Source organism: Patagioenas fasciata, chromosome 3 (assembly GCF_037038585.1).
Source record: "Patagioenas fasciata isolate bPatFas1 chromosome 3, bPatFas1.hap1, whole genome shotgun sequence".
NCBI lineage: Eukaryota > Metazoa > Chordata > Aves > Columbiformes > Columbidae > Patagioenas > Patagioenas fasciata.
The window spans coordinates 34,770,775-34,786,291 of NC_092522.1; the positions used below are offsets into that span (position 1 = coordinate 34,770,775).

The 15,517-nt window shown below is 40.5% G+C and overlaps 1 protein-coding gene across 5 annotated transcripts in view; it reads left to right on the forward strand.

Moving 5' to 3' along the window:
- TTC7A (tetratricopeptide repeat domain 7A) overlaps positions 1-15,517 on the forward strand; it is a 195,344-nt gene that overhangs the window by 75,249 nt on the left and 104,578 nt on the right. For all 5 annotated transcript variants that reach the window (XM_071806103.1, XM_071806101.1, XM_065833824.2 and 2 more), the window contains 2 exons: positions 574-646; positions 7,191-7,351. In XM_071806103.1, coding sequence (XP_071662204.1) covers positions 574-646; positions 7,191-7,351 — 234 coding nt within the window. The remainder of the gene's footprint in view (positions 1-573; positions 647-7,190; positions 7,352-15,517) is intronic.

Consider the following 15,517-nt stretch of genomic DNA (forward strand, 5'->3'; position numbering starts at 1 on the left):
GGAGCCAATTGTCAACGATTAGGCTAGAAGCTGCAGGGTGGAGGATGTTTTGTGTTTGAGCATCTGCTCACATCATGAGCTCCTGATCTTTAGTCCTCTACATGCTCGTAGTCACAATAATAGCAGAAACAATTATTATTTTTCCAGTGCTAACCTAACCCTCTTCTGTTGTTTGAAAATTGGCAACATAGGAACAAGTTGAACAACTGTCTCCCTCACGTGAATTATTTAAAATAATGCTTTAATGGGTTTGGTATGAGTCAACAGCTGCTTTCTCCATATCAGTTATCCAAGTTCCAAAACATTAATTAGCATTTAAAAAGAAGTATGTACGTTATATAACATCCTGGCAGTTGTGTTTCTCACACTTGTTCCTGTGAGCTTGGCTTAGCCAGGCCAGCGTTTATGTGCTTTTTTGTCTAGTTTTGGTGTGCTCCCCCATTGCTGGACTGTTCTCTGTAGGGGAGGACTGGGTTTTGTTCTGTGTTTGTGTGTGACCCATGACAGAGAAGTTTTGCAAAATACAACCTAACAGTCACTTTTCTTTTTGTCTTGTGTGATCATCCTTTAAAGAGCACGTGACTTGGACCCAGAAGATCACCAGATCATATTGTACCTGTCACTGCAGCTGGCGCTCGTCAGACAGGTATGTGCAATAATTGGCAGCCACTGAGTCACAAGAGGGTGGGAAAGGATGGTCCAGCTGAACAAGACACAGACTTGCTAAGCGGGGTCCCTTCCTTTCTAGGTTGTAATTGATAACGATCAGAATGTGTTTGCATAAGATTTTTTTTTTAATTATTATTTTTAAATAGTAATTCTATAGCACAGGAATGACCTTCCCTAGGGCATGCGTTCAGCTCTAACTCGTGAGCAGTTACCACTGTTACCACTTGGAACTACTTTGTCCAGGTGGGGCGAGAGAGATGTATTTATTCCTGTTCCCTGGGTATCACGCTGTGTCTTGCTGCAGGCCGCTCCAAAGGCTCTCCCGTTACTGCCCGGTTCTGTATCACGCCAGATCGCACGCTCTCAGCGCTGGGGGTTGGTTTATTCCATACTTGGGCACATTCGGCATCAGGCTTTGATGGGTGCTGGAGCTCCGCAGCGAGTGGGATTAGTTGGCATTTGAATGCTGCTGCAGGTGTTAACTCATAAAAATGAAGCTGATCAGAAAATACACTGCACTGCCTTTCAGAGAAAAAAAAAATGGGCTGTGCTTTATTTTTCTGTCCCGTCTTTTTATAATTGGGATGTGTTTTATTTCTCTCTCCCTTCTGTTTAAAAGCTGAAGTCTTTGTTGGAACAGCCCCTATTTTTTAAATGCTTCTCTAGCTAGATTTTAAATTTCATCATCATAGTTTCGTTCTTTGGCAGGCTTTCTGCGTGCTGCAGTTGTCTCTCCTTAGTCTACACTACAGACCCAAAAAATTGGATCCTTCTTACCTTCCTGAGCTAATTAGGGGAGCTGTGTGTTCATTAGGTCAAACTAATTGTTCCAAGAGAGCACACTCTTGATAATGTCACTTTTGTAACCCTTTCAAAATGAGAGCAGTGTGTTGTGAGGAAGCCTGCAGTAAGAAAGGATAATTAAAATAGCTTATTTAACTTTCTCATCTGCCCACTGGCTGCTTTATGATGTAGTTTGCTCAAGGTCTTTTATTAAAAAATATCCAGCTACCCTTCTTTCTCTCACAACTTTCGCCTCTTTGGGAAGCTATCTGATCTGCTGCCTCTTCTGCTTCTTGCTATTACAGCTTTTCAGCTGCTGTCCTTAAAAAATACAATCAAGATTTTTGTGGTCATTGGTTCTTTGTTGTTTTCCCTGTTATTGGTCCACTGCATTTTAGCTTACTACCCTTTCCTTTTCTCCGGTTGTAGACTTTCTTTACAGTGTCGTTTCGTATGTCGCATTTCATCATTTCCCTTCCCTCCTGTTCTTCCCATTCAGTCTCTTGTCCTCATGTTCACTTTCTCTTTTGTCTACCTCAGCTGTGTACTTTCATCCTTGATATTCCGACAGTCGCCCCTGCTACCGTAGAAGTGTGATCTAAGTGTGTTAACGTTGTGTCAGCCTGACCCCTGCGATGCTGCTCCTGCTCTTCTCCATGTAGTGAGACATAAATCTTTAATGCATGCTTGGAGACAGAGGAGATAACCTGAGACATCTTTATTTTTAGACTGCTGTAAAATATCCCTACTCTTCTTCTGCCAGTTTACTTAATGATAAACATTTGGTAATGCATTTTTAATATCCTTAATTATTTAAAGTATCTAATATATTCTCTTTCTGATTAACTGAAAGATGATACTTTTTTTTTTTGATAGATTGCATTAATGATTGAATGTCGCAGTTAGGGCTTTAATCAGGTGATGCTACAGTACCAACAAATCAGGCCATTCCTACACAGTGGGTTATAATATAATACCTAAATGTTGTTCTCAACAAATAGGCCTTTTTGTTTCCATAGTCAAGGTCACTAAATGAGGTAACCTTAACCCAACACTGAAAATTTTAGGTATCAGCTTGCATAGATAAGAGGGCATTTTCATGAAACAAAGCAAGAGAAGCAGCTGACCGGTGGAGTGCCAAGCGAAGTTGGAACAATTCATCCTGCTTGGAAGACTCTTTAAAGTATTTCCAATTGCTCTTGTCTCTGTCAGCACTGGGCAAGGGAAAGGGGAGATGGAAGAGCGTAAGCTTCCCTCTGACATGCAATGAGGACGTGACAAGAAGTGGAATGGTTATAAAAAGTTCTCGCAGAGTTGGCAGTTGAAAACCACCAGCAACCAAAATGAAAGATCATGATGATGATATTTGTGTTTGTATGTGTGCCTCTGTGTCTTAAAGACCACCGGCATCACTGGGAGGACTCTTGTGACTCCTCAAGGGTCTAGGTCAGCCCCACAGCATTTTAGGGTGGCTTTTTCAACAGACCACAGAGTAGCATAGCCTCTTCTGTAAGGAGGCTCTCAATCTGTTTTTTGCTCCAAAGCTGAAGAGCCATGAGGCCAAGGTCAGTGTTTGCTGTGGTGGTTTTCTCCTGCAGTGTCTGGCTGGCAGCCGGCCGAGCCCATCGGCCATTGAGACTTGTAACTCTCAACTCCTGGCGTCTGGTTCGGCTGCTTCTCCTGTTTCTGTGGTAACAGCATTTGGATCAGCAGAAAACAAGATAGAATGAACATTTTAAAGCTCACTGACTTTAATGCCTTGCCTTGTTTTTTAGCAGGCCAGTTTCTATGGAAATGACTCGAGAGAGTCAGCACTCCTGTTAATTTTAAGTGCTGGTTCACTTCTTGTTTTGGGTGCTGGTGCTGTTTTTGACCTTGAATGCAATGTAAATCAGTATTGGATACATAAAAACAACACATGGGGGTTTCATACCATTTTAATACTTGATTTGATTTGACCTTTCTTAGCATGAAAATAAGGAGGGAAAGACAGCCAGGGGCCAGCAGCTGAGAATTAGAGGTCTTGCTTATCAATTTCATCTGTGGGCTGCCAACAGACCTGAAGTTTCAAGTGGCCAAAAAAACGCCTACCACCTTTTAGAATGTCTGGATGTAAAAATAAGATAAACATCAGTTAAGACACCAGAGAAAATATTTCAGCTGTTTTCTCTACAGTTTTTATTCTGGTTTCAAGAAGGTGAGACTGCTATCTGCTCTTGACCCCAGGAGGGAACCTGGGTTTTAGGAGGTTTCGAGTGGTGCTTCTTCCAGCGACTGCTGGATGTGGTTGGTTCTGGTCTGAATTTCTCCCAGACTAGCTAGTGCCTCTTCTGCTGAACAGCAACATGCTGCTTTTCTGTCTAGGTCCTGGCCTGGGTTTTTCTGGTGATCAAAACTAGCTTGTAGTAAGAATTAAGTAATAACTCAGAGATACGCCTGCGCCTGATTTCCTGAAGTTATGGTGCACTGTAGCAAGTCTGTTTTCAATGGAAGCTCTTGCTGGTCAATAAAGCTTTCTCCTTTCTATAATTTTTGTGCTATAAAAAGAGATGGAGAGGATAGTTTTAATGGTTAATTAACTGTAAGTCACAACCGATGTGAAATTATAAGGCCTGAAAACTCCTCTTATGAAATCCTGTTTCATTTACTCTTCTAAATATGCAAGTGCGTTCTACTGTTGGCAATTATTTTTAACACTCATACTGTTTTCCTTTTTATACCCACAATGGTAACATCCCAGCGTTGTTTTTAAGAAAGCATATAGCATTATTGAAAAAAGTCCTGTTATGTAAGAGGCAGCCTAAATAATCCATATTGTGGCATTATTTTGGTGGTGCTGCAACATGCTATTTTTGGCTTACTGCAGTGTCTTTTCTTCCTAATCAGTGTGATCTGAATATATCTGTGTGCCATGCAGAACATGTGTGGTATATTTATTAGCAAAAAGGTGAATCAGAGAAGGGTAGCATCTTCTAACTGCAGGCCCTACTTGTACTTGCAGTCCAACTGAAATAGGGTTACTTTAAAGTGCAGTACTTGTAGGGAATTTAAACTGGCAGCCTACCTCTGATACAGCCCTGAAGTTTTAGGGTGCTGTCTGAGCTGCCAGCATCCATCTTTCTCATATTACATAGTTACTTAAATAAATAAGCTGTGGTATCTGTCAATGGATTGATGATCTCTGCTTTCCGAAAGGAGTTTGTGTTGACTGCTGCCAAATATCTTGCTTTTATTGTCCTAGAAATGTAGTTGTGTTCTGTATAATGATTCCCATAAAGGAATAGAGTCTCTTCATACTATTAAAGGGTATTTTTTCTTATCTGTGTTTTGTCCACTGTTTCTAATTCTGCAGCAGTACTGTGTGGGCTACTAATGCTGTTAGGGCACTAAGGGATGTTTTTGGACTCAAGCTAAACAATCAGGTGTCAGGGAACATGACTAACTTCCAAAAACAGCCATTGCCTGTGATTCTGATGGTACTAGAGGGAAGCACAGACATGAACTGTAACCATTGCAAGCCCTGTGCTACAGAGCAGGGGAAAATGATTTTGGATTATGTCTATTTCAGCAGTATGTGACTGCCTGTTCAGTAGGTACCGGTTTGCAGGAGCGGCCACAACTGACTTTTGCATTGGTTTGTTTTGTGTATGTTGCAAGAAAGTCAGAGAACTTCTTTGAAAACTGAGCTCTGTTAGGGGTTTGAACTTGCAGTTGTGTGATCATCAGACATTGTACCTATAAAGCAAAGCTTCAGAGACTTAGTTTGCATGGTCACGTTCAAGTAAGGTCAAGCATCCTTACAGTTTCAAAGTCCCTCAGTAAAGACACTAGTTGCAAGTATTATTCTTTGTCTGATTCACACCGGAAAATCAGGATCGCCTTCCCACGTCTTTGAATAGGATACTTGAGTTTGGAGGAGACCTCTAGACATCACCCAGTTCAGTCCCTGCTCAAAGCAGGGTCAACTGGAACAAGTTGCTCAAAGTCCTCTCCAGTTTGGTTTACAGGTTTTCTTTTTCTCCTAATTAACTTATTTTTCCCCAAACTTAGAATTCCTTTGTAATTACTTGTGCAGGTCTGAGACGGAGGAATAGAAACAATCTGAGGTGTTTTTAGTCCTGAGTGCCAAAAGAGTCTTAATAGCAGCTTTGTTTTAGCAAGTCAAATTTATATACTTCTACTATAGGTGCTAAAGAACTTTATGTATGGGCAGCTCTGGGCCCATCACAGTTTCCTGCCTGTTGTCCTCATTCCAAGTTGTTGTGTCATTGCTAGTGCTTTTACATTGTAAGAAAATGTGTCCTTGTAAGCTGCTGAGGGAACATTGGTGTTTTAAGCCAATGTGTATACCTTTGTAGTAGGCTATAACAACATATGTGGTTAAAGTAGCTCCACTGACAAGCAATAATTCATTAAGACTGAGCACTCAGTCATATATCCCAACCTGAATCTCAGCCAGGATGTTTTGCAGCTGTGGGCCAGATGCCAGCTTGGGGTTATGTCTGCAGAGCAGTTGCACTGATGTCCAGACTCTCATGGCATCACCAGTAACACGGTAGTAGCTCAGTACTTTGGCTTGTATGTGCACGGTAAGAGTGAAACATCACTTGGACACAAGGATGAAGTTGTCCCATGAACAGAGTATGTACCATGCTCCCAGAAGTACACCTGGGATCTGGATAATCAGCACCTTCTGCTGTACCTGCAGGCAGCAGAACTGCTGCTTTCCTTAGTTGTGTGCTACCTGTTTTCCTGAGTGACCTGTGGAGGCAGTGGTAATTGGACACTGGTGGTATGGCAAGGCAGGAGAACATCTGCAGAGCTTTGCTAGGTGGAAAGTTCTCATAGCAGGAAAGAAGGAGCTACGTTCTCAGTCCATTAAGGGAAGGAGAAGGAAGGTACATATGAAGGTATGTTTTTCTGTTTTGTTTTCTGCAGGCTGCCAGGGCCAAACACAGATCTGGAATAATTTAAGTAACAGTAATTTCAGCTGCTAGAGAATCTTAATGGAAATCCTCCATATAAAACTTACTGGTAGCTAAAGGAAAGAAAATCTACTAAGAAGTTCCCTTTTGAAAAGATAGCCTAAAATAGGATATTGGATCAGAAAGAACATGTGATATACTTGAATTTATTATGGATGTTAAATTTTCTGCCAAGCGAGACTTGATTCTAATGACATGCTGCTGCTGTGAGTGTTGGGACTGTTCTTTACATCACTTCTTGCGAAGTTATTTCTTTTTCTGGCAGCATTTTGAGTCTTGACTCTTTTACCCTTGAACATTGAAACTTAATTTTTATGTTCTTGATCCAAGTCATGAAAGTCCTTGTACAGGCATCCCAAGAGACAAAATGTGGCAGAGATGTGTAATGATCTCTCTCAGGTGAAGAGCCAGCCACCCATCCTAGAAAACGAAGCTGGGATTTGGACCTCTGCCATGGATCTGTTTAGAGAGAGAAGCACTGTGCCAGAGTAAAATGGGGGTTGATTGGATCAGGTCTGCTGCTCCTGTTTATAAGCAGTGACTTAGTCATGCTGCAGGCTCTTTTCTCTAGAATGTATAATTTTTTTTTTTTTTAAACTGCAGTATGTTAATTTTGTCAAATTGTTCAGGTAGAAGTCTTTCTCATAGGTGCCTATTCTTCAGAATTTCTTATGACTGTGTTTGTTCTTACCTATAATGTAGGACTGAAGAAGAAATGTGTTCTCTTTTTATTTCTACCCCACCTGCTCTCAGGTTTCTGATGCTATAGAACATCTTCAGGAAGCACTGCAGCTGTGCAAAGATGACATGAATTCACTTCATCTGCTGGCCCTCCTCTTTTCAGCTCAGAAGCACTATCAGCATGCACTGGATGTTATCAACATGGCTGTTGTTGAACACCCGGAAAGCTTTAGGTAAGAGTTATTACCTGATGTGATACATCCAGTCAGGAATGATCTGCTCGTTAGCTCTGTTGTTCTCAGTTATACACAAGGAGCCTATTAAAGCAAGTGTGCTACTGGTGTGATGCTCTCCTCCTGGGTGTACTGGGAAGTTAAAACAAGTGAGTCTCAGGGTATTCTTTTGATTTTCTGTCTTTGCGGTCTTTCTGTTTTTAAAACTCATCATTGTGCTTGCTTGCTTTTTCAATATTTGTCTTTCTGTATTGTGCTGATGGTGTCGTGTCCCATATATCTCCTTGTACTTTTTTGTATGTCACTTTACACATGGAGAAATGAGTGTGAGATAACTATGATGATGTCTGTATATATCACAAATAATTTTATATTGGGTAAATTTCCTTGTTGAAGACAAACATTCTTCATGTATTGACCATTCTTTTGATGCTCAAATGTGACACAATTTGCTGTAATGGCAGAGCTGAGGGGAAAGATCGATTGAAAATCACAAGCTGTAATAATGTGCGGCTGAACGGACGACTTGGCTGCCTAAGAGCAGGTTTGAAGCAGCGCAGACTTCTTGGAGCCAGAGCTTTCCACTGTTCTAGTTTGACTCATCCATCTGAGGGAGACAAATTGAATTCCTTGCGATTTACTGTCATGACCTTTCAAAACAATGAATTTGTCTGTTCTGTGCAAAAATTAAAGCTACTCTAATACTTTCTGGTGATCAGACTAGCTGAATTTCTCAGCCAAACTGCAGAAAATCCTGTTGCCTTACTGGAAAACCAGGTTCCATTCAGAATTGCCTGTATTTAACTGATGTTTCAAACTCATGCAGCATTGTCTTTAGACAACCTACTTTCGCAGAGGAGAGAGGGAGCCTCTTCCACAGGTGTAGTCCGGCAGCCAAGAGGGATGTTGTCTAAACCAGAGCAAAGCAAGTTTCACAAGTGAGATGGAGGCTATCTAAATGTGAGCTTGAACACTATAGGATCTTTTAGAACTATGGTGCTGTCTCAGCATGTAATATTTTTCCTTGTAAGCTGCATGTTGCCATTTAAAATAGCTGTGCTGCCTGTGTTTTTGAGGTTACTCGCTTTGTGTATGTGAGGAGCTAAGACTGTCAGTGCACATGTTTGAGAACAAAGTGAAAATTAGTAACGGAAGAATTCTTAAAATGCTGCCAACATCTCTTCCAAGTGTGAACATGAGTGTAATTGCAACAGGAGATACTCCAGTGGTTGCTAAATTGTGTTTTGGGGTTTGAAAGTGATAAGCATAGCAGACAAACTCATGTTGTACATTCAAAACAGTCAAAGGTCAGACGTTTGTTGAGGACTACAGACTCTCAAAGATAGATAAGACAGAGGTGGAAGAGGAAGAAGAAACTAATTGTTTATGTGAGGAACAGAGTATTTGCCATATCAGATCAACCAACTGGTCCATCAAGTCCTGATCTTTCCTCCGGCACTTACTGAGAATTTATGGTTCAGGGGAGGACAAGACGAAGAAAACATGGTGTGCGAAGTATCTTGGAGGGCTGCTGGGTGGGTTCCTTTATGCTGTCTGGTAATCTGATTTCTCCAAGGCAGGAAAGAATATTATCACCTATGCTTGTATCAGTGCCAGTCTTCATGTGCAGAAAGACCTTGCAAGGAGTAGCAGAATAGGTTGTTTCTGGTAGAAACGATATTGGTAGTGAAAGCCACAAGTTCATGCTTACTCCTAGCCACAGAGTGTGTGTGCTCTTGGAAGAACCCCTCTTTGCGTGGTGCGCACAACATGGTACGTAACAATTGGGATGCAGGAGTGGAAGCTGGCTTCTTGCCTCTGCTGCTGTGACCAGCCTGTCGCGGTGTGGGTCTTTCTCTAAACCAGCCACCAAATAACTAATGAGTGAGGGAGTGGAGAAAGAGTATCAGAGTTGCAAGTGAGAGAGAGGGGGGAAAAAAAAAAATCAAACAAAAACCCACCACAAAACAACCAACAACAAAAAACAAGAAGAAACCTACACATTTAAAAAAAGCGTTTCTGAAGAAAGAGGACAACAGGAGTCCAATGAGGGGGAGAAAGTAAGAAGAGTAACAGAATACATCTATAGTTTGTACCAAATCTGAAACTGTTCCAGACTTTCTAGAGGTCTAAAGTACAGTTTATGCTAGGAGGGCTTTACTGTGTTGTGAAACCTCTTTGAAGGGAGAAAGACTGATGCTATTGTGTATCTCCAGTTATTGCCTTATAGAAAAATGATAGTAAATTTTACTACTACGTGGAATGACTCCAGGATACTTCATGTAAATAGTACAGGCAAGTTCAGCTGCATGATTTTAAGGCTGTATTTGAAAGTGGTTGATTATTTTTGCCAATTCACATTGATACGAACCAGGCAACTGTGTAATGTGGTGCCTGGGGGCTCCCTTCCTAATGACAACTCCTTTTGGAAGCATGTATCAGGAAAAGAAGATGAAACATGCATTAAGGAACCTTAAGGCTCTGTAGATAGCAAAAAATGTAAGCATTACCTGAACGTATATGTCCTAAATGAAAGAAAGAATAATACATAGAAAATCAAGGTCTTAGCTGGCCCAAACTACAGATGTGTCATACTTTTCATTGGTCTCTGACTGTATGTAATTAAGAAGAGGTTTTTTTCCTGCTTTTTTTGTTTTCATGTTAAATTCTTTCATTATCTGTTTCAAAGAAGGAATCGTTCAGGACGTCATGTAGTTGGTTAGTGGTTGAAGCCATTGGAAAAAAAATACTGCATTGCTCAGCTAATGTACAACATCCTTTCACATGAACCCCATAATGCTGACCCACATGTGTTGAGAAGTGCCCCTTATTGAAGCGTTTAAACGTTTACTTCACATTTCAGTGGTCAGTATGGTGCATAGGGAGGAGGGATACAAAAGCTAGACACTGAATACAGTGAGAGATGAACTGGAGTGGTTTGGATCAAGCTGCTGGAGAAGAGTGTTGCAGAGCAGCTGGATATCCAAAACCACAAAATTGCTCAGGAAAATGAACTTAGGAGTATCACTTTGGCTTGAAGGGTGGCATATAGTAACGAACACATTACATTAGTCAGTGAATACATTTGAGCGCTTGGATGTACTGTCAAGCAAAACCAGAGGAAAACTGGATAGAGGAAGAATGGGAGCTAGCTATGTTGGACATGGTGCAAGATGGAGTCAACCAGAAGAAATGTGCTGCCTTGTCATGACTCTAAAAGATAGAAATATACCTCAAAAATTGTTGACTCCTATGGAGGCATACTGTCCAGGATAAAACTTTGTGTTCTTACATCCTGTCGATGTTGGTACGCTTTTAAAATAAGTAAATAAAATCAGTACCAACAGCTGGTTTTGGTATATATTTCAAAGCACTATCTCCAGCACATCTGGGAGGGAAGACTCCTGTTAGCAACAGGCATCTTCCCTCCAGGTTGATGATGCCGATCTTAAGGTGGATTCCTCCAATTTTTTTCCAGCTCAAAGGGCAGCCTTGTGGGCAGCGTTCTACCTGGAACTCGCTGCAGTTCTCTCTCCTGGCTTGTCTTAGGGATAGATCTTTTACCTGCAATAAATAGTATCAATGACAGCCCCTCTTGCCCCCCTAGGTGATCTTCTTAAAATAATGCATTGTTTGATTAGAAAGTAAGTATTTCCATTTGTAAATCCTGTGTTCAAGCCTCACAAAATGTTCGGTGCAGATGTCCCGTCGGTCTGGCTGCCGGCAGAACCCACTGCAGAGCGAGGCTGGCACAATCCTTTATCTTCAGCTGCTAATAGTTCCTCCTTCCTGTTTTGCTCGTGTAAAATTGACTTTGTCCTCCTGACTTGCCCACTTCCAGCGTCTGTTTTGCTCTCTGGTCATCTTTTAGCTCTAATTGGTTAGCTCCCAGCACTGGAAAAAAATAAGGGCCGTACCTAGCCTGAGGTTGGGAATAGAATATCAATTTTATGGACACTGTATTGCTTTATAATTGTTCCTAGACTGCTTATCAAAACCTATTCTGTTGGTTTTTGTCTCCTAGACAGCCCCCCATTAAGTGAGAACAATACATTCTTCTGACATAACATACAACAGCTTCTAATTGCTGCCTAATGTGATGGTGAATGTTTTGTTAAATGATCATGTCTTTATATCCGTAGCAGTTCTGCATCTGGCACAGGAGTCGTAACCCTTTTAAATGAATAGCTGCTAATATTCCTTCTCTTCCTAAACTATAGGTCACTATTCTGTTGCTTTCAGAACCTCAAAACTAGTTTAAAAGAGAAATAAGAGAACTTTTGGGAAGCACTGCGATTTTACACGTAAGAGCTCACAAAGAATCAGGTGGGTTTGTGTTTCAGAGCAATGTAGCGGTCACATGCAGATGCTTTTTTTTTACCCAGATATTTGATGTCACGAAAGTAATTACTGTAAATGTAGTGAAAAAAAAAAAAAAACTTGGAAGGCCAAGAAATAATAAATGTGTATCTTGGAGACCGCCAACAAAAAAGGAAGCAAATTTTTGCATTGTGTGTGTCATCTTGGTATTGTTTTAGAAGAAAACTTTTTTTGTTACAACCAGCCCTCAAAATACAAAGTCCTCTTCTAGGTTAGAAGTGGTTTACTGACAGCAAATGTCCTTAATTACTGATTTTATTAAAGACCTGTGAAGTAATCGTCTGGCAAGAATTACTTGTCATAGTCTGGTGCAGACTTACTGTGGGGAGAGCTGTTCTGTGGTATATAAGCAGTGTCATTTACCAGGTGCTTCCAGTTGCTACAGAAAAAAACAAAACCAAAACCAATGTAAAATTAGGATCTCAAAATGCATGATTAAACTGGCATTTCCAGTTTGAATTTTTTTTTCCCATTACTTATCAGGCTGTTTCTTTTATGGTGAAAATAAACAACTCATGGTTTCTCTGAGCACGATCTTTATGAGCACTAGTGGAATACTATAGTATTGTCGACAACCATAAAGTAGAACTGGTTTTTTTCCCATATTTTCATAGGGAATAAGGAATCTGTTGTGTCTCAGCTGATGGTTTGCAAACCTTTGTGTTATGCCTAGTCTATATTATAGTTTTCATGTCAGGATAGTTGTACCTCCTACCTCACTCCCAGGTAATATGATTGTATATGCTCTAGGATGGTTTTACCACTTTTCTCATGAAAGTGGTGGTGACCTCACTTAGCTTTAGAAGTATGGTTTTAGAGAATCAGATCAGCCTGTTCATATAATTTCAGTTCATCATTAAGCAAGAGACAAGGAAGCCTTCTGGTACATCTGGTAGGAGACCTGGTGGTAAAACAACCTATTAAAATTCTCAGAATAATGTTTTGTTTGCTGAATTCCTCAAGGGCACAAGGTCTGAGGATCTAAAACAGGGATTAATTAATATTTTGGCTGTAGCATTTCATCATGCTAGACAACTTTTATAAATAGGATATTCAAAACTTTTAAGGATGGAGCTTTTGTAAGTTGAATTCTTGTAGTGGTGTGTTTATACTCTGGATGATGAGAATCACCCATAAATTTTTTTATCTTTGCACTGATGCCCCAGACAATAATATAACATAATAAAAAATGGAAGTAGGTACTTGGATGATATGGCAGTACTGTGCTACAAGAATACGAAACATATATTAGGCTTCTGTGGTTCACTTAAAAGAGATGTATTAGGCAGAATTAGAAGGGTTGTTCTGGGTTTTTTTCTGTAATAACCAAGAATGTTTGCTTTTGTTGGCATGTTATGATCCCTTGTTGTTTTTGTAAAATCAACCTAAAAAAACCTTGGTGATATATTGCAATAATCAGCACTATACTCTCTGGAACTGGTAACGATATTGAGTATTTGTATGCCAAATATATGAAGAGAAAGCTTTAATCTTGTCTCCTGACTCTTATAAATGATAACACAGATACTTAAAGCTAAAATAATTTTAGAAATAGAACTAAGGGTGTTTTTCTCGTTTTGATTTATTTTCACCTTTTTGGGTTGTTGGTTTTTTTTTTTCTTTTTTTTTTTCTTCTTCTTTTCCCTGGATGATGGGGAAACAAAATGAATTATTGAGTTATGGCACCTGAGATCTGATTCCCATTTTGGCAGGTTCAAAACCCTTTCTAAGGATTACAGTCTGATCTAAGACAAAAATTCAGCAGATGAGCATGATCACCTCCTATCGACCATCTTAACACAGCGGGAAGAAGTATCTCCCAACAGGTTCATGTCTGTTTATGCCAGGAGTGGGTTTGTGTTAGTGTACATATCCATTTATCTTAAAATTATGTGGATGGATTCAGTGGTGCCTGAGGAGAATTCCATTCTTTCATAGCACAGGGTTCAGAATATGAATAAAAGCAGTTTAAACAGAGTTTAGAGAGGAAACCTGCTCCAGACTTTTTTTTTTTCTGTATGGTATGAAAAGAAGGAACAGCCATATGGTTTTCCAACCTCAGTGGCAATGGTTCTAGTCTTTCCTCTGGATGAAAAATCAGTTTTATTTTGTAATAACTTCTTTTTTACTGCCACATGAGTAAATGGCTACTGCCTCCATTTGTTTAAGATCCTCATACTGAGCAGCAGTGCTGCGAGATGCTGGTTTTGTCACTGGATAGGTAACACAAGTTCTGCAAATGCATAGGCTTTGCTTCAGGAATTTAGGAATCAATTCCAAAATGCAAGAATAGCATGGCTGATTTGAGATGAGATGGTTACCACTCACACGTTCTGTTCTTCAGAGCAATTTATTTGTGTAAAAGTGGGAAGTTCCATTAGGGAGTGTCAGTAACTCTGTGTTTGACGCTTCAAGCTCAGATTTTGCAGATATTCCTGCTGAGTGTTTGCTGGGGCTGCTGGCTTGTTTTTGACATAACATTTAAGGCTTAGTGACCACTGATGAGCCAGAGGAAAATGACAACAGCAAACCACTTTGTGGTAGTAATAACTGGCTGAGTTACTTCTCCACCTCTAAAAATTTGTGTTTCTTTGGGTCAGGCCTGAGTAGCGTAAACTCTGACTGTTCAGCACTGCTGCTTTTTGAAACAGCAAAGTGTCCATTTTATATTCCTCTGCTTGCATTTGTCTTATACCATTAACTTCTTGCTAGTACTTTCTCACCTGGATGGAGACATGGCGGCTTCTTGGTTCCTGCTGGCTCACTTCAGTGCACTGTATGTACCTGCTTTATCAGTGAGTTAGTCCACCCAACACGCACTTTTCTCTCTGCCAAGTGTAATTTTCTTTTGAACAGCTTCAGAGTGTTGTGCTTTATATTCAAAGGAAGGGTTTAGGAGCCCTGACTGTCTACATTGAATGCCAGAATGCATTGAAAAATAGCACGTTTATTAGTTGGGCAGTAGAGTCAAGTGGCCAGTAGGAGTCCCACCGGCTGGAGTTTGGCCGTTGAACATGTATGTGGATGAGGAGGCACTTGTTTGTTGGGATTCTATCAGTTTTGTGTTTCTATCAGTTTTGTGAATTCCAAAGGTCATGGAGATCAGGAGGAGGACGCCAGGCGTGCTTGCTGTCTGGAGATGAAAAAGAGAACCGAGGGGAAAAGGTGGCATGGGAAGCCCAGCTCTAAACTTTGGCTTCCTGCTTTGGGGCTACATGCACTTACGGGGGGCTGTATGGGGTGCCGCTCTTTATTAGCAGCTTCAGACATAAGTTTCTGCTGGAAAACGTGTTTAGAACTTTTTTTCAAGTGAACTCCTTCAATTGCCTCTTATTACATGGATAAAAGAGGAAACGAAATGGCTATTTTAGGTCTTTGTACATCCTGTGAAGGTGAAGGCTGTGGCAAGTCTGCTGTGAAAGATACAGATCTGATAATTGAAATTGTTTCCTGAGGCTCTGAGACGCTGATCACCAGAGGAGCAGAGGAAGACACGTTGGGTTTTTTTCTTATGAGGCACCTCTGGATTATCTGAAACCTTTAAAAGGCGTCAAATGCAAGGATGATCAAGAGTCCCATTTTTTGATTGGGAATTTGTTTTTCAGAATGAAGAACATCAGCTTTATTAGCATTTTCTGAGAATTACTATTGATAATCATTTCTGGAAAACAAAGGTCTTGAAACACAGAGAGTTATGGAAGTTATGCTTAGCAAATTGTTTTTCACTGCAGCAGATGACTTTCCAAGAAGTTTGCAGTGCAGTCATGTTGTCTCTCTCTGATAGTA